General features: G+C 37.9%; 2 protein-coding genes across 3 annotated transcripts; both read right to left on the bottom strand.

The window, feature by feature from the left end:
- Positions 1-4,941: 4,941 nt before the first annotated feature.
- Positions 4,942-8,765, bottom strand: LOC122630346. 2 transcript variants are annotated; one of them, XM_043814754.1, is made up of 11 exons: positions 8,618-8,765; positions 8,473-8,526; positions 8,072-8,101; positions 7,943-7,978; positions 7,826-7,876; positions 7,701-7,735; positions 7,454-7,588; positions 7,337-7,390; positions 6,637-7,252; positions 5,430-6,251; positions 4,942-5,214 (listed from the first exon to the last, which is right to left on the bottom strand). In XM_043814754.1, exons 1-11 carry the CDS (start codon positions 8,653-8,655, stop codon positions 5,025-5,027), a joined length of 2,061 nt encoding a protein of 686 aa, XP_043670689.1. In that variant the 5' UTR covers positions 8,656-8,765; the 3' UTR covers positions 4,942-5,024. The 2 variants fall into 2 exon arrangements, with proteins under 2 accessions (XP_043670689.1, XP_043670688.1); XM_043814753.1 differs by having other exon boundaries at positions 7,337-7,588.
- Positions 8,766-9,295: 530 nt separating this feature from the next.
- On the bottom strand, positions 9,296-11,654 carry LOC122630447. Its single transcript, XM_043814940.1, has 2 exons — positions 10,247-11,654; positions 9,296-9,691 (listed from the first exon to the last, which is right to left on the bottom strand). Exons 1-2 carry the CDS (start codon positions 11,467-11,469, stop codon positions 9,400-9,402), a joined length of 1,515 nt encoding a protein of 504 aa, XP_043670875.1. The 5' UTR covers positions 11,470-11,654; the 3' UTR covers positions 9,296-9,399.
- Between the last annotated feature and the right edge of the window lie 7,952 nt (positions 11,655-19,606).

Raw genomic sequence — 19,606 nt, 5'->3', positions numbered from 1 at the left:
GTATCTATTATTATAAAATTACAAACGTTTTTTATCGGATTATACTTTCTTAAGAACATCAAAATGATGTGATATAGGAACTTTATGTAATAAGTGTCGAGTAACGATAGCAGTAGTACAAATCAAGTTTATGTCAGATTTAGAAAAATCGATTAAGGCTGTTCGCTATCATTTCCTCGAAAAGTACGACTTTAGCGACAAATATGGACAAAATATGAACTATAAGCGCAATAGGGGAATAGCGTAAGTGTATAAGTTTGTAGATTAAATCCTCTCACGCGTAATCTAACGATCGAATTATTCTGTGCGACGGAAATTTTTGTACAAAGTAATAATAGTGATACAATATTTTTATTTTCAATTTTCCATAAAGCGCTGCAAGCGAAGAACATATATTTAAGTAAAGTTCCACTATTTCCCAGAATTACAATTTTCTATTCCTTTCGTAATTTTAAAGAGCTTTAATTTAATGACTTTAATAAAACTTGATTTTATAAAAGAGAAAAGAAATAAGGAAAGAGAAACACAATGTGTGTGTGTGTGTGTGTACTTAATGAAGATAAAATTCTGGATTTAATTTAACTTAACTTTACAAAAGTAAAAGAAAATAAAAAAAAAATTGATTCCAATTTAAACAGATATTCTTTTTCACGTTCAGCGAATAGCAAAGGGAGAACTTGGCACACGTCCCAGTGTGCTTGTTTCAGCTCCATGTGCACCTTTATCCAGTGCAGTTTCAGTGGTCCCTACAAGTGCCATATCTTATACGTTTCGTGACTATAATATTAATAGAACTTAATTTTATGGAAATGAAAAATATACCACTTATGAGAAGATAAAAGTATGAATTTAATTTACCATTAAAAAAAAGAAAAGACAGGAAGAGAAAGTGAAAAATGTACACACGACTTCAATAACAAAAATGCATGAAATATGAAAGTATGCATGAAGTAATCGTATTAGTAATATTAGTAACCCTCCTGATGTTTCGTACTATAACTATTACGCATAGACTATTACCGGGGAGATAACAATTTTTTTGACACGACTTTTTGTCCAAGAAAATAAAGCTTTTTCAAAGATTCGAAACAGCCATCTCGTCGTTTAAACCTTCGTCTTTAAAATGAAATCTTCTTAATCAAAATCAATCAAGAATTACGTTCGGATTCACTGTTGACGTAAATCATTATAAAATCAGGGTTGATGAACAACCTTGATCAACGAATATTCCTTTTTTGTGTGCGTACGAATGTACGTAAAAAGGCCAGAGATTGGCCGACTTTTCGATCTCGATAAAATTGAACGCTTTCGATATGAGAACGTTCAAACTCCTCCCAATTTCCCTCTCTCTCTCTCTCTCTCCTTCTATTCCTATTTACCCCATTCACCCTTATCAAACAACAAGAGCTCGTTTCTAAACCGAGCGAAACTCTTTTACTGCGGTTGTTTTACGCGCTCGACCCGAAAATGTCGGCTAGCTGGTGAGGGTTTACTTCTCTGCCGTTCTCCGTCTCAAGTACCCACAACTTTGCCCTCCAAGTAGTAGGAACACGATGCACTCAGACCACCAGGACCTCTCGCTCGATGACTGAGGAGAGAGCAGCTGTTTTCCGGTGTGCGTGTCTCCCTTTCGTTCGTGGAACGTATACGTACATATAATCGTATACGTATATAGAGTGAGCCAATCGAATTGAAATGGTCAATTCGAAACAGTATTTCGAAGTAATGAAAGTAGGACGAAACATTTAAAGATAATAGTTTTATTAAAACTCGAAAAAAATGAAAAATAGGTCGATCTAATTATTTTCAACGTTATTAAATTCTTCTTTTTTCAACGTAATATTTTCTCACGAAATAATCGAATGATTCTATATAAATTGTTCACCCTGCACAGACACGTACTATACATATATATATATATATATATATATATATATATATATATGTACGTGCACGTATATACTGAGACCTACGTTCTTTAGCTCTCGTGTAAAATCGAGCACGAAGGTCGAGAATGTCTGTGGCACGACCGAAACCAAAATTACAGAGTTAATGGAAGCCTGGACGTGGGCATACTCTCTTGTTCCAGTAACGGAGAGAAGAGAAATCGAGGAGGATCTCACCCTCGGCCCACTTTACTTTCGAGAACTATATGCCGCTTCTTCTTCTCAGAATAAAGACTCTTATCTCGGGTTTTCTTGGTTTTCTTTAAGGAATTTCCCGAGCTCGTCTTGTCTCGTTCGTCGCGTTAACGAAAGCGCTTCTTCCTTTTCATTTTTTTTTTCGCGAAATTAACTCTCTCGAGGTAAGAACATCAATCTGCATATATATTTAATATATTACTCGAACGTCATATTTTCTCGATTATTTAATGATATTGATCGTTCAATCATTTCAATAAACATTTACGATCGTTCGTATTAATTTTAACGATTGATATAGTATCTTCATCGAAGGACAAAATTCTTAAGGACAGTGTCTTTAGGATGGATTTCGAATACAGCAATAGTGCCCTCGTTGAATGGTAGGGTAACACCCCTATCGATAACTAAACCAGCGTTGTAGCCATGGGACGTGACCTTGATCTTTCGACACATTCCTCTTTCGGAGGAAGATTTCGGTATCGGCCATTTTTTCGCTCTATATAATTCTCGAATCGTGTAACACATTCTTTTATCTTTTATGTATAACGACAAATTAGTTTGCCAATTCGAGGGAAACATTGTTCTTTTTCGAAAATTAATCGCCTTCGTAAAAATTAATAATCATACTTGAATTAAATAAAAGACTACGATGATAAGATTTTATTACTTTTGAAGCTTCATTTGCGTCGATCTCCTTTTCCAGTGCTATTTTAATTAATTGTTTAACAATCTCCGGTACGTGAAAATTCATCGAACGATATCAACTATCCGATTCCGAATCAATGCATAAGCACATTTCAGAACATTGAATTTTATACACATTTCGATCGTTGGTTCGAATGATGAGATTGATCGTATGATAAGTATTCTCTCATGTATACTATCTAAAAGGATTTTCAAAGATATTCTTTTTTTATCTAACGAACGTCATTAATTATTCCTTGAAAATATATTATTATCTCGATAAGAAGCGAAAAGATGGAAGCTTTTCAAGCTCGTTTAACGCCAGCCACGGCAAGACTCTTTGACGAGATTTCTGAGCATCTATTATTTTTGTCTCGGTACTTTTTGTATCGGTCCTGGAAAAACGAGACACATTAGTATGGTAATTGCAACGTTATGATAAAATGATAATTGATTTTAGCTTGACATCGAGGATACGCCGATACGTTTCTCGTTGCGCATGAATATTAATTATTTTGGATGAAAGTTTTTGCTTTGTGTTTTTCCTTCTCTGTCTATCGTCCGATTGGGAATTAAAAGCCAATCGACATTTAACGTTACGTTGCACAATACACGTTAATTACCGATATTACTGATTTCGGTAAATACGCTCTTATATGTAATCGACATTTAATGAGCAATTTGAAATAGCTCGTTCGTTTCGGGAAAAAAATTAAAAAAATCAAAAATAAAAGAAAAAGAAATAAAAAAGAGAGAGAAAGAGGATTACATCGACGACAAGCTACTCATCAATTTTCCCGTTGGCACCTCGGTTAAATGCAAGACCTCGTTTTGTATACTTTAATAAAGTTCCTACGATATAAATAATTGTCAGTAGTTATCTCTCTCTCTCTGTCTCTCTCTGTCTCTTTCTCTCTTTCTCTTGCCTGTCTTGCATCAAGCCATAAAATTTACGTGACGCATAGTTCCAAAGTTATGACCTCTTTGTAAAAGTCATAACTACGTAGACCTTGTAATTTGCAAGTTATAACTGCCAAAGTTATAATGTGTATAAACTATAACTTGAAACTGCCTCGTGGTCGAGCAGCGAAAGCAATGAAGACGCATTACCAGTGGCTTTATGAAAACACGGAATCGGTGAATACCTATTGCTTATTTTAAACTTGGAAAAAAGCAAATAGATCGTCTTAACGACCGAACGACGAAGAAAAGTTCCTATGGGAAAAGCTGCACGATGAACTTATGAAGAATTTCTTTCTTCTTCTTTTTTCCCTTCTCTTCTGCTCTCCTTTTTTTTTTCTTTTTAACGAGAATTACGAACGTAATGGCCTTTTTTATTCGGCATTTAAAAAATTTTTGTTTAAAGTCTATTGAATAATCTACTTAGTCGAGGTTCTTTTCGTAGTCTTTCTCTTTCATTATGTCCTTCAACGATCGAGTATTCTCATCAGCTTGATAAAGTTCACGATGAATGTCCTTACCGTAGATGATGGTTCTTATTCGACTTCTCATCGATAAATTATATCTCCCTTTTTGTAATTTCTTAAATGTATTTTCTACGTCGTTACAATGATCCATCGAAAAGATATCCTCGTCGGTAGAGTATTTAGGATTTGTAATTATTAAGGCTCTTTTATTATTTTTTATCATTTGGAATGCTAAGGAAAGCTTCATCTCCGTCTATCGAAATCGCTACATCAGCCCATTACTGTCTTTTTACTCTCTTACCGTCGTCTATACTAATCGATTAATTTCTTATTTCTTTTCATTTTTTTTCTTTTCTTCTTTCCAAAGCAATATGTGTAAGAATTACCTTTTAATTATTCGGAAATAATTCCCCATCTTCGATTTTATAAAATTTTCGAAATATTTCGATTTTATAAAATCTCAGAGTGTTTCTTTCGTTATTCCTAAAACACGTTGTGGCCAGAAAGGTTGACACAGCAAACGTGGTATTTCATGAGTTAATTAATCAAGGACAAGAACTTGAAAAGTATGTTAGAAATTCGATGAAAATTTGTTATCGAATGAAAAAGAAGTAGCTACATTTGCGACATACAATTTTATGCAAATAAATAAATATATGTATCAGAAAGATCGAAAACAATAAAGATTATGTTTGAGAGTTATTTATTCCTTGTTTGGTTTAAGAGAATCCAGGGAATTCAGAAACAGGATTCTGGAATCGTGCGATTCTTAGCAGCATCCTCCGCAGTTCGGATTCCCGCCACCGCAGCATTCCGGGCCGAATCGTCTTCTGGTATTTCTTGGGAAACAGCAGGTACCACCACTGCTACCGGCACAACTGTACATCCTTCCACAGGATTGACCACCGCATCCACCGCAAGATCGAAAGCTTTTAACTTCGCAAGATTGGCACTTGCATCTGATATAAGCAAGAAAACGAAAAACATCAAGATGTTTCGTTTCTAAAAAAGATCGGTCCTTCTGATAACGTAAAAACGTTCGGTTAAAACGCGTTACGTCAGAACATACACACGTACAACAAAATATTTGCCGATTAAATTGCTTCTGAAATTGCTTAGTCAAATTCGATAAAATATCAAATTTCGACTGAATGTATTGACGTATATCACTCACTGACAAGGAAGTTCCTTTTGTTGTATCCTACAACAACGAGTAATCTCATCGGAACAAATTGATCCACCGCAGGAATTACAAGGACACCCCTTTCTGTCGATGCAAGGATCTGGCCTTCCGCAGGAACTACGATTATGAAATCTCATTGGAGTACATATAGGTGGTCTTAGGCAGGGAGGTGGTGAACAAGGTGACGACCGACAGGAAACTTGTGGTCGAACTGGTGAGCAGCATGAACCACGTGAATGGTCTCGTCTACCGAAAATCGTCCAATGTTGTATGGGTTTGTACGATCTTCCGCAACCACCTCGGATCCTTCTATCTTCGTTTCGATGTTCTGGACCATCGCAGCATTCCTGATCTTCTTGCAACCTAAGCACGTCTTCGTTGATTGGATTGTGGGTCCAAGAATATTCATCTTCGTCCATGTTCTCCCAAAACATTGCATTCGAAACGTTGTCATCTTTATTGTTATGCAAAGGCTTCATTTCTATGTCGTTCGGATTCTCCATAGCGGATTGATCTGTGAATTCCATCGCATGGTGATGTTTATGTTTGTCTTCCAGATCACATTTATTTCCGCCTCCTCTAAGACGTTCCTCTTTTTCTTCGAGTTTGAACGACTGACTCGATGACGATGACGAATTCTCACGTAGCGATGTTTCTTTTGAAAAATCCTTGTCTTTGTAGCTTTTAATGCATTCTGCACCTTTCGTACTCTTCGAGAAGAAAGGAGAACGATTTTTCGTTTTACAGTAACTCCTTAAAATGGTATTTCCAATGACAGGAATATTTAGCAAACGTCGATTCGGACGGTTCGTTCTGCAAATGTTTATAACATCGATTTAAACTACAATCGTAACTCGTTGATTATAATTTTACCATCGAAATTGACTTTTCTTTCCATTTCCTATTAACAATCGACTCGACCGAAGGGAAACGAATTCGTCGTTACTTTAATTTCTGCACGTCAGTCGAGAAAATCAGACCAAATGAAATTATACGTATATATGTATATGTACGTATTCCAGAACGAATTTGTTTCTCTTTTCTTCGTTGCAAAATCAAATCACTCGAGCGAGATTAAAAGCGAGATTTAAGTACGTTGAAAATATCTGACGAATTGCAATGACGAAGATAACGTCGATCGAATAACCACGATCGAAGTGAACGTACCTGCGTAATAAATTTATTATGTCATATATACCTCGTTTTCCTTGCAATATCACTTTTCGTATTTTTTCTTCGAGAGCTCGACTTAAAAATAAGACCCAACGTTTCCCATATCGAGTAGTACCGACGATATTTGTTTCCAACAACGCCTCCGACGTTTTCTCGAACGCGCATCGAAATGGCTGATGGAACCAACGGAGTAGCCGTTGTTACTCGTCGAAACTTCCTGGAGCAGCTCGTACTCCCAGCAGCCATTATGTTTTGCTTACGTCGAAAGTTCCAACGACGTTCAGGGACATCAGGAACGACGGTGCCGTAGTTGTACGACGAGGGAACGCACTCTGCAGAAACGCTTGCGCGTCCAACGCAATTCTTGCTACGGAGACAGCTTTCCCAACAACTTTCCTGAGCTTCCTCCATCCATGCTGGCTGACCACGAAGGCTACTTAGGCTTCTATGAAACCCACGACAAGGCGGATCTTCCTTCGGTCTTCGAAGTGAACTTTCCACCTGGAGGACCGAGTTCTTCTTCCTTCGACAACGAATTCTTGGCATTTTGGTCTTCCTCGAGTCTTTACTACCACCACCGCGTAAACGGCTTCCGTGACGTGTTACGTAAAACCTTGGAAATAATTTTTTCTCTGGGATACCTATTACGTACGATATCAATCGTTTGTCAAATGATTTCTTAATGATTATGAACCAAATCAAGCTGCGAATCAAGCGTAACTCACTTAACGAACAGAAATCTTTATCGTAGTAAAACTCTCTGTCTCTTATTTGAATTCCTACAAGATAAAAGAAACTTTTACTTTTCTCTGGTGGAGACGTTCTCAATAAAATTCGTTTACCCGGTACGCAAGAACAGTTTCCTTCACATCCCTGTCCAAGTCCTGGACCACAACCTGGAAGTCCTCCGCAACAATTCGTACACTTACTACGATATCTTTTAATTGGTAGCGAAGTTTGTATACATTGGTCTTTAACTAAACAACGAACAATTCATGTGTCTATATATATATATATATATATATATTTATACACCTATATAATTTTTTTTTATCTTCATCATACTATAACTATTATAACAAGTTTTACCATGCATGAGCAACATCATAGAAGGCGATACTTCCCTGAAAGATTAAATGAAAGAACTATTACGTATACTCCATATAAAAATAAAGTGGAAACATTATTACGGCGTAAGAATCACTATATCCTACTTGGGTTCCGTCGTAACGGCGATTTCTCTCGTTGTTATAACAGGGCAAATCCTAGAATAATGATCAGGATGGACCTAACAATCGGTATAAAGTGTGGCTTTATATAACGTGCCTTACTTTTGTTGCGTCGTTCCTTCGGTGAGTCCGATTTTCCTGCGGACAATGGAGCACATCGATAGAAAAGAATAGAAATTCTCAACGATAACTTATTGTTGGTAAAATCTATCTATATAACAGTGTATATACCTGCACACGACATCTTTTTCTCTTTGCAGTCTATAAGAGAAAGAAAAATCGAGTTGTAGAAAGATATTTTATCGAAAGAAGCCAAAAAATAAATTCTTTATTTCTTGACTCGTTTATTTTCTAACATTTACTCCTTTACTTTAGTTTTCTTACCGGTATACTTACTCTTTTCGAGTTTAGCGAAGTTAATTGAATGAAGTTTTTTTTATACATTGTTTTCTTTTTTCTTTCTTTTTTTTTTTATGAGAAATACCTGCACGTTCGAAAAGGCAAGGGCAAGAAAACTATTTAACACGTAATATTTTAACGCGTCGCTAACCGTTAATGAGCAAAAACCACAAGTGTAATATAAAGCCACATAAAGATAATAATTATGGAATAACGAGAAGAGCTCGACTTACCGATATCTTCTCAACATCTCTGCTATTCTTCTCTCTCTCGCTTGCCTGAATTTTCTACGAGGGGAAAAATGAAAAATCGAAATAAAACGTGAGCTTACATGAACACCAACCGAACGTGTTAAATTAAAAGTAATAGGGCACGTACACTCGAAGAGGTTCTACTTTTGTCGGAGTAGCTGTCATGATCGTCGATTCGAGTTTACCTGAAAAAATGTCAATTTAAATGTACCGAACTACATGTTTGTAATTTAATTTTGTTGGCCGAAAAAAAATGTGACGTTTAGAAGATTTCAATGAAGTTTGTTCATTTTTATATTGTTATATCGATTTAATCGATAATTCGATTATGCACCTTCCTTCGCTGCTTTCGATTTTATCGAAATATAATACGACTCGTAGTAATAATACAGTATACTCTTTTGTTTGAAAGATCGGAGGAAAGATCAATGAGATTTTATACGATGTCAGACACAAAAATTTTCTTTCGTGGAACACGTCTATTCTAGCTCGAAAATGTAGAATTTATGGATGCATCTTCGCCGTGGCCTTTATTGTTACATCGGATGTAAAATATGCAATAAGATTTTCCTTCAATATTTCGATATATATATACCTACACATATATACCTATATTTACACACACACACACGCACACACATAAATCTATATATCTATGTTAGATTTCTTTTTCTAGAGTTTCTTCTACCGTGTTTTATTTTCCTTTGCAATGCTCCATTTGCTTCAAAGAAGTAACGCTGCTTTTGAACCGCGTAAGCTGGATCGTCAAGTTATGGAAACTATTTTCTTCTTTTATTTCCTTTCGCTCACTCGCATCCTCTATTTATATCTTGTAATATTTTAGAATAAAAAGAAAAAAATACGATATATCAAAGCTGTATCTTCTTATTTATTTTTAACATATTTTCTCTATTCCCCCTTTTCACATGATTCTGGACATTCTTTATCAAAGAATACTTTCGAATTTCTCAATAAGCTATCCGAAATTTCGTTTCCCTTATCCTCAGGCGTATCTTTCGATTTGGACATATCCTTTATCGCCTGGCCGATGTTCGTTATCGCCGATTGTACCAAATTCTTGCAACTATCCTGTATATGAGACCAAACTTTTCCTATCTCGAAATCCCCGAACAATGAACGTTGGCTGCACTTTGGATTCTTGTCTTCTTCCGGTGTATTCCTCATCTGTGATTCGTAACAGCTTTACGAAGAACACAATACGAAAAATTAGCTTTAATATATAGGTGTAAAAGAAAATTTCGGATTAATGATCCGGATAAGATTTCGATCATATCGCAAGATTCGATAGGGTCGAGATTATCGTATTATATAAAAGATAAGAACGCGTAATATCCAATGAACTCCCTAAAGGTATATAAACCATTATATAAAGCGATTTTGGATACAATCAAATTACGTTGAAGATTCATTTTCTCCCATCCTAGCGAAGAAAATATCTTAAATAGATCTTTTGGGTTCGTTGCTTAATTTATTAGATTATATTGAAAGAAAAACGGGGAAAGGATAAAATAAAGCTCCATTGAAATTTACCGTAATATTGTGTCTATCTTTTTCTCTCCTGGAGTCTGCTTAATCATTATTCATAATATAATATAATATAATATAATATAATATACGTATGAAGAACGTATTAAATTACGGTTAAAATCTACGAGAATTCTACGTCAAGTATTTCCTTTAGGTTTCTTTATAATTCATTTCAAAAAGGAAAAGCAAAAAAGTAGATACGACTAACCGTGCTCTCTTAGTATCCGAATGAACGTTAGAACTCGTACCGACGTCTCTCCATCGAATATTCTCTCTCCGATCGTAATCCGGCCGTCGTGCTTTCGATTCTACCTTTTCGAGTTGACTCCAAGTCGCGTTCTCAACGGAAGAACATTTTTCCTTTGCAGTGAAACGACTGCAGCAAGGTTCGAGCTCGAATTCTCTGCTTTTACAACGAGTTCCGCACTTGTCGGTCATTGCATGCTCCTCCTTCTCGAATGGGCCATCATCCCGTTGAACATCTTCGTTCATCGTCGAATGTTCTCTGATTATAGACGATTCGTTCGAACAGGGACAGACATTCGGTAGATTCGTGTTCGAGGACCAGCTTGTAGAAAATTCGAGAGTACTCTCGCCGGTTTCTACAAAGAGACTAGCTTTCGATGGCGTACACTGTCGAGAACAGACCCTGCTTTTTTTCGAACAACAACAAGCTTCTAAGTTCGACGAATGATCGACATTTTCATAGGTCGTCCAATCGAAAGATTCGGGATATTTCTCCATAATCGAAGAGTAACTAAAATTCTTGCAATTCTTGCAGGAATTCATATTCGTTTTATAAGATAGCTCGCGATCGTTCAAATAAGCTTCGGGATTCTTATAAACTTGTGAATTGGTATTGGGAATGTTCAAGGAAAAAGATGGAGAACGGCAATGGGGACAATCGTTGGAGAGTTTAATTTTGCTCGTTGATTTGAATCCTCTGACGTCGAATGACGAATAATTTGCTGGATAATGACTGTCGAAATTCTCGTTATCCCTTTCGATCATTTTACTCGCATCTCTCTTAATTATTCGAGGAATTTCATTTCGATATTGTCTTTTCCATTTACGTTTCGATCGATTTTTCTTCAACTTCGATGATCTGTTCAAGTGTCGTCCTACGTTAATACCTGGTATCGATTGATCTATTTTCTTAAGGTTGCACCTGTTTGGACTATCGATCTCGTCTCGAAATATTATATCCTCCAATGAAATTATATCGAGCTTAAATCCAGTATTCGATGGTCTATCCAAATTATTGTTACAATCTGTATTAAAATCCGTCAACGATTCGTTAAATCGCTTTTTTTCATTTCTCTGAGAGCTTTGCGATTCTTCCAAAAACGAAAGATTTTCTCGGCTCGAAGGGTAGCACGTGTTTTGATTAACTCTGTATAGATGATTAATGTTATCCGAACGATCGCACATTTTTTATTATTATACTTTTATCTCAAGTCTCTTAATGTATATGCGTATATATATGTATATCTAACAATCATCTCACATTTTAAACAAAGGTCCAATTATTTCGAAGAAATTTTGAGCGAAGTTTCGTAGTAGGGGTATTTTTGAATTGGAATTTAGGATTTAGAATTTAGGTTATTCATCGTTGTCAAATCATTAGGCCAGAATTATGGTTAGGGTCATAAAAAAAGACGGGAAAAAAGCAGATTGAAGAATCTCACGCTCGTTCTACCGTCTTTTTTCCATCGACTCGTTTGGAGTTTCCTATCTCTTTCTCTCTTTCCTTCTTTCTCTCTCTCTCTCTCTCTCTCTCTCTCTCTCTTTCTCTTTTCAGTGAGCAATTTAAAGCTCGCCTATGCAAGTCCCGAATGCCATAGTCCTGGCGCGTTGTCGCAAATTAGAAAGGGAAATAAATCATTAAAAAGAACTTAAACGCTCTCGACGAGCCGTTTATCGCTGTGGCTCTCGTCGAATGCACTAATGGCACTCTCGCCTCGTCTCTTTAATTAAAAACCGTCCATCGAAGAGAGAGAGAGAGAGAGAGAGAGAGAGAGAGAGAGAAAGGTCTTTAAAAAATATGTCGCATCGGGACTCATTACAGTAATTAATGTCGTCTGTATCGTTAAGACAAAGAGTCGAACGATCCGAAAAATTTTTCATGCTTCTTCCATTGCTATTTATAAAACAATGCATAATTGATAAGATATATTGATTAGTCGTACGATATAAAAATTCATAATATTAATATGAAACGATAAAATATGTATATACTATGATAAATAGAAAATAAATTTCTAAATTCTCTGGCATTTCGAGTTCATCTCCGTATATCCCTTTATTTCGGTTATATATTTCTCTCTCTCTCTCTCTCTCTCTCTCGTACATTTGTGAATTTAGCAGGGTAGTATATTCGCACCCTTTGGCCTAACACAGAGGGAGGGTCGATTCCTTCGACGGAGGGTCATGCGTTACGAGAGGACGAGCACGATCTTTATACATCTTTATCTCTTTCTCTCCCTTTCTTCTCGTCTACCATAGCTATAGAAAAAGATTCCGTCCTTTTTTTACCTTCCCTTCTCTTTTTTTTTCCTCTTTTTTTTTTTCAAAAGAACGAAGCATAAAATTGTATTCTACGTCCTTGGATGAGGATCAGGCTTCCTCAACGAATATGTAGAATCCCAGCGTATTTTGTAAAGGTAATCCACGGATGCTTTTCATCCTTGGAATGAAACGTCTCGAATATACATATACATATATATATATATATATATATATATATATATATATATATATAATGTAAGGTATAGCTTTTTGCAAGCGGTGCCTTTTCGTCCGGAAGGTGAGTATAGAAAAGGTCCTAGCCATGTTGTGACGAATATCCGATACGTTTCTCCCCCTACTTGAAATTTTACTACTACCGAGTTCACCTTTCCTTTACCACAATTCTCTACCTTCTATCGTTCAAATTGTTATGATAAAACGAACGAGCACGATTTCGTTGATACGTAGAATACCATACACATACACAATAGAGTATAAAGTTATTATAATAATTCATTATTCGATAGATGTTAACCCTGATGAAGAAGGAGTCTTGTAACCCGATATTTAATGCGATATCCAGTCGATACCTTGCTCGTCGTCGTACTCATCTTCCTCTTACAGAGTGGTAACGTTTCGCTCGCGTATAAGTACGCTTAGTCTCGCGCATTTGTCTTGGCAGAATATGCGAGGGTAAAAAGACTCGAAGGGATGTGGATGATGCACCCCTAGAGTGGAGCTCTTGAGACACCAGACACCCCTCCGCCTGTCTGGTCACACGACAACCCTTTTTAAGTGGCGAGTATTATGTCACTCTTGTGCTTTAATAGACACCTACACCTACAGCGTCGTCGTTGGCTTGGCTGGTTTACTGGCTGGCGTATTCAACTCTCTGAAAAAATTCTGTCCTTTTGCCATCAAACAAAAAAAAAAAAAGGAAGAAGAAACAACTCACCTCGCGTGCGAGGGCATTCGTAAAGAAAGAGCAAAAGAGAGAGAGAGAGAGGTTGACGAAAAGTTGCACCTCTTTCGGCGAATCGAGGATGCTCTATCGCGTGCCACTTCGCGTTTCTCACCCTTCTAATTTTTTTCTTCCGCATTTTCCGAACTTGTCCCTCTGTTTTCTTTCTCTCTCTCTTTTATTTTGTTTTCGTGCGAAAGAAGAAAATATATATCGCACGCATTGCGTCTTTTTTTCTCGTTTCTTTTGTAATAAATAATTCACGCGTGACGTTTTTCTTTTTCTTTCTTTTTGTTTATATATATATATATATATATATATATATATATATATATTATACCCGCTAAGATTCATTTTACAATTTATGCATGTACGTAGACATCTACGTTGATATTTCGTGTTCACGCAAAGTGATTAATCTTCGTTAATCGTATTTTGTCTAGCAGGTATCGCTCGCAAGAAGGGAGTACGAAGCGGTGATCGATGAAAGCACGCATCGCATAGCTTCAAAGTGAATTGTATCGAACCGTACGATCAAAGCGTATGATCTCCGGGCTTCCAAGCGGAAGGCAAGATAAGCCTTGGCTAACTCCGCTGGCCGACAGCGAAGAGAAGGAAAACGAAGAAGAGGAAAGAGGAGGAAGAAGAAGAGAAGAGTTAGAACAAAAAGAAAAAGAAGAAGAAGAAGAAGAAAAAGTACTAGTAGTAAGAGGAAAAGAAGGAAAGAGAAAATCGCCAATCTCGAGGGAAATAAACCGGAGCTATTCTAAAATTCTAGGGGCCTTTGAAAATATCGTGAAATATTTAACAGACGCTCGTCGTCAAATTTCTTTTGAAGCGGTTATCCAGCATTATTTTTTTCATTTCCCACTTTTTACGGGACAAGGAAATAGGACCATCGCGGAAAACAAAAAAAAAAAAAAGAAAAGAAAAGAGAAAGAAAAAGAAAAAGTAGAAAAAGGAAAGGAGCAAGATGAATGGGACGGACATGCGAGAAAGAAAAGAGAAATAATTTGAAGATTATTTCACGTTGATCGTGGACTACCGATAAAGAAGAAAAAAAATCCACGTGCTCGAGCGTCTTCTACGAGATTAAATAGCGACTCGTTCCAAAGGAAGAGGAAGAAAGAGAGGGAAGCAACGAACGAAAGAAAGAAAGAAAGAAAGGTAGAACCAAAGAAAGAAAGAAAGAAAGAAAGATAAAGAGGAAGGAAAGGAAGAAGATAGAAGGAACAAGTTATAGGATAGCTACCGTCGACGCGGAAACAAATTGCAGCCATTGTCCCCTCGGACGTGCGCCTCTCTTTGAAGTTCGCCGGACGAGCGAGGCGAAGCGTCCCGCATTAAAAAGGACGGTCTTCATAATGGGAGCGAAGAGATTTCGTAAATTAATATTGAAACGCGGAGAGCGGACTTACGAGAGAAAGAGAGAGAGAGAGAGAGAGAGAGAGAGAGAGAGAGAAAAGAAGAAGAGAGAGAGGAGGATCTATCTGGTCGACGAGGCTCACCAGGCGCCAAGGCCGAGGAGGGTGAGTAGAAAGGGTGGCTCAATTACGTGGCTGCACGTAAAATGCGCGATTTTCCTTCTCCCTCTCCTCCCCTCTTCTCTCCTTTCCACTCCTTCCCTTTCCTTTCCTCTTTTCTCCTCTTCTCTCCTCTTCTGCTCTCTTCTCATCGCCGGCAAGAATATTCCGAGAAGAACGACGAGAATAAGAGGAGGTTGACCCCGTAATTTGAATGATACGACGTTGGACCGAACGAGAGGAGAAAGAAGAGAATAAAGATAAAAAGGTAGAGAGAAGGAGTGGGAAAGGGGAGAAGAGGAAGAGGAAGAGGAAGAGGAAGAGGAAGAGGAAGAGTAGACGAAGGACGAGGCGGGTAAGCTGCAGACAGGGTGGAGAGATAGATAATCAAGGCCAGACTGGAGGTGAACCAGGCATGTTAACCAATCAATCGTGTAGGTACCGGTTCTGTAACATCGACGCTCCAGCACGCGGAGATTCGGATATGCGAAGGGTTGGTTTATGCCGTTGGTGGACCAGCTTCAGGGAAAAGGGGGTGGTTCGTGCATCGTTGGTGGGGGTGCAGTGTTCGGGCAATTACCTAGACCCGATCTAGCCACAGTCCCTCGAGCGTAATCACCAACACGTGCTGCTATTAGGCGTGCACGTGATCGATGTATCGAATCCAGTGGAAAATCGAGAAGATAGATAGATAGATAGATAGATAGATAGATAGAGAGTAAGAGAGAGAGAGAGAGAGAGAGAGAAAAGGGGTAGGAGGATCCTGTCGAGACTGGTCAGATTTTATCGAGAGGACAGTCCACTCCAACCCGCCGTCGGCGACTTGTTAGAGCATCGATCTCCACGCACGGATTGAAAGTGGAAAGTGTACTCTTCCATTGGTATAGGTCTAGCTTGGTTCTGACCTTCGAATTGGATTTCGAGATCCCAAACATGACGCCAGTCTGGGAATAAATGCAAACGGGTTGTCGCTGTTGTTTAACGGCCTAATGATTTCAATGATCCGACTAGGAATCGAACGTGTTACCGATATACTCTCGCGTGCAGTCTATTCGAAGATCCAATATTGCAAACGGGACACGTGTAGCGACGAAGATGATTAATTTTCGTTCGGATAACGAGCTCTCTTCTTCTTCCTTTTTTTTATTTTTCCTTTTTCCTTTTTCCTTTTTTCTTTTTTCTTTTTTCCCAGCCATCGGCTAGAACCCGATGAGATTCGTTAGACTATCGATTCGAATTGAAAATGGAAAGTCCACAAATCCGCTGATATCCATTGTCTGGACTCTATCGAAATTTCAAATTAAAACTGGGAGTCGCGAGTACGACGATGGGAAGTCTCAAAATACAACTGACGTTTATTTTCTATTCCGATATTGATTTTTATTCTCCTTCGGTACGTTCGATTTGTGGAAATTTCATTACACACACCGATTTCATTCGATTTTCTTAAGAGAAATAAATTCGCGACGATGTCTGCGTGATTATTTTACGAGTTCGTGATCGATACGTAGGACAGCTAGAAGGCTGCTGTAACGTTTACACGCTATTCTAAATACAACCCGTTCGCCGATACGATTTGGCAATTTTCCAATAGAAATCCGTCCAATCTCGACTCGGTTTTTTGGCGTAAAATAAAATTTAATTTTCCATGGGATTCTATGGCATTCGAAATCGGACAAGCGGGCCTTTTTGCTACGCTGATTTCGAATTGTACGAACAAACATCAATATATTTGCCCTTCTATGCCGCGAGTGAAATTTACCACACGCTCGAGGCTATTTCATTTGTTCGCTTTCCGTTCGGTTTGCATGACATTTTCTCTTTAACATTTTTCCTACAAAAAGATGCGCTAATGGGCGTTAAAACGCAACTGAGCACATCGAATCGAATAATTTCGATCGAGAAATATTATTATAATTGAAATAAAATATCGAATTATTTAAGATATCTTCGAATCGGACCGACGAACCGTATTCTGTTAATTTTTGATCGTATCAATGAACGTAACGAATAAAATCCCTGCGAAATTTAATACTCGCAATAATATTTCATAGCACGGTAGGAGATTGTAAGACATACGTACCCGTAGGTTTTCTTGTCGTTGCTAAGGACAAGGTATTGCCAGGATCATACGACAGGATTACGAGGGCCGGTCGTTGCACACGCCTGACTGAAGATTTATGCTCGATGCTTGCTTCTTACCGGCTTTTGGATTGCGACTCGTGTAGATGGAGCTTTAGTTGTTTCAATCCGTAAAAAACTAACAGTAGAATTTTGGCTCGATCAAAAATGAGGATACGTTTATTGTAGATATCTTAGAACAAACAAGTTGAACCTTTATTTCTCTGTCTCTCTCTCTCTCTCTCTCTCTCTCTCTCTCTCTTTGCAATCATAATTCTAGACTCTCTAAGACGATAAAACCTTTCGTTCGGATTCCAAGCAATGTACCAATGTCGCTCGTGTTTCGGGAGTACTTTCACCCTGCTGGGAAATCCAAGCTGGAAACGAGCGGACGCACATAGTGGCTATCCTCATACTTACTATCGTTCTTCTCTCTTACGAAATGTCCGTGGGATTTCCAGGATTTCATTATGGCGCCAAGGATGGCTCTTCCCGGGGTCACCATGGAGACTCTGCGCGACGAAGTCTCAACTGGTAATACGCCGTCACCCTATCTTCTTTAGTTTTCTCGCTAGTATTGAGGAGGTAAAAGGCTTTCGACGAGGAGCAGGGAAAGCAAGGATGGAAGAACGAAAGGACGGAAGGACGAAAGAACGAAAGGAAGGAAGGAAAGAAGGAAGGAAGGAAGGAAGAAAGGAAGGAAGGACGAAAAGAAAGAGTGTAAATTTACCGCGTGATCTTCTCATATAACGCGACGGCACGCAGCCTTCGACGATTCAACGATGTTAGGCGACGAGAGAAAGCAAAGTTTTCTTTCGTTCATTCGTTTTCTTTCTTTCTTTCTTTTCTTTCTTTCTTTACTTTTCTTTACTTTTCTTTACTTTTCTTTGTCTTCCTTCCAACACCATTTGCTACTCAACGATATACGTTTAACAGTTGTCATCTGTTTATGACGTCCGATTGTCCACTCGAAGCCATTTGTGCTCTTATGGAATATACTTCGTCTGACTAAAGTGTACTTTGACTACTACCGAACAAATTCCAATAAAAGAAAGGAATATTATCGCTTGCGTCTAGTCTTTAACTAAACGGGGATACATTTTTCGATTCCTCGTACAGCGAGAAATAGTTCTGGAATAATAAATTCCTGAAATATATGCGAGTATTTAAGGAAACAACGATGGATCGACGATTCAATCGAACAATCAAGAACAATAATGGTGTATGAAAAATCTTTGATTTATTTTCTCTCTCTTCTTTTTCTCTCTTCTCTTTCGAAATACTAATAGCAATGATATCGAGAATAACCATAAAAATGTCTTCTCCAAGCGTGAGAACATTCTTATTCGTCGAATAAAAGGGTAGAACGTAAAATGACAGTAATACTTACTTATTTTTATTTTATTCCATTTCATCTTGCGAACCCGGTAAGAAATAATTCCACGAACTCGCGATAGGTAAAAGAGCTGGAAAAACAACGTCTAGCCGTAACCCGAACCACCGTCGTGGCTTTTATTTAAAACATTTCTTTCTGGTAAACCAGCACCAGTCACACGAACCAAGAAACCGCAACAGCCGAGAAAAGCATTTTTGTTTCTCTCTCTTTCTCTCTTTCTCTATTCTATTCTATTTCTTTCATTTTCTGCTTTTTACTTTTTCAACGGAGAGTGTCTAGGCCGGTAGCAAGTTCCGTGGACACGCTCATGGTTTGTACTTGAGGCGAACGATGAAGAATTTGAACGGAGCTGTACGGATGAAGGAGCAAATTTAATATGCAAATAGCGAGGCATTACGCCTCTTTTATTTTACTACGAGGGTGAGAGAAAAACGTTCGTTAGTTGGAAGGGGTTGAAAGGAACTGTATCAACATTTCTCTAAGCAAAGTGAGATAGAAAGAGAGAGAAAGAGAGAAAGACTAGCTTGACAAAAGAAAGAGGTAAAACGAGAAGAAAAGAAAGAAGAAAGATTAGAGTAGCGAAATAAAAAAAATGCAAAAATGCGCTCCGAACGAAATGTTCTAACTAATTCTGCATTTATCCTTAATTACGTGGAATAATATGAAGAGACATTTCGTATCTGGTTTTTGAAACTCGATTACCCTCGTCTCCTCTTTTATTTTTTCTATCTTTTATTTTGCGCGTGTCTACCGATTACATCTTTTTTTTGGTTGGTCGACTATTCGAATGCGTTTCTGTTGACGAAACGTTGCATTTCCTTTGAAAAAAACGATGAAGAATGGGAGACTCGAGACAGGCGAATAGAGAGAGAGAGAGAGAGAGAGAGAGAGAGAGAGAGAGAGAGAGAGAGAGAGAGAGAGAAACGGAAGGAGAGGGAAAGAGAAAGAGAAAAAGAGACTCAGACAAGTAGGTAGACTCTCATCGTCCCGACGACGGTGTTATTTAAATTTTTTAATTTAATTACGGAGCTTAATGTGACCCGTAAGCCGTTCTTGTCC

Source organism: Vespula pensylvanica, chromosome 7 (assembly GCF_014466175.1).
Source record: "Vespula pensylvanica isolate Volc-1 chromosome 7, ASM1446617v1, whole genome shotgun sequence".
Lineage (NCBI taxonomy): Eukaryota > Metazoa > Arthropoda > Insecta > Hymenoptera > Vespidae > Vespula > Vespula pensylvanica.
Note: the sequence above shows the minus strand (reverse complement) of the source record. Positions and strands in the feature narration are given on the sequence as shown.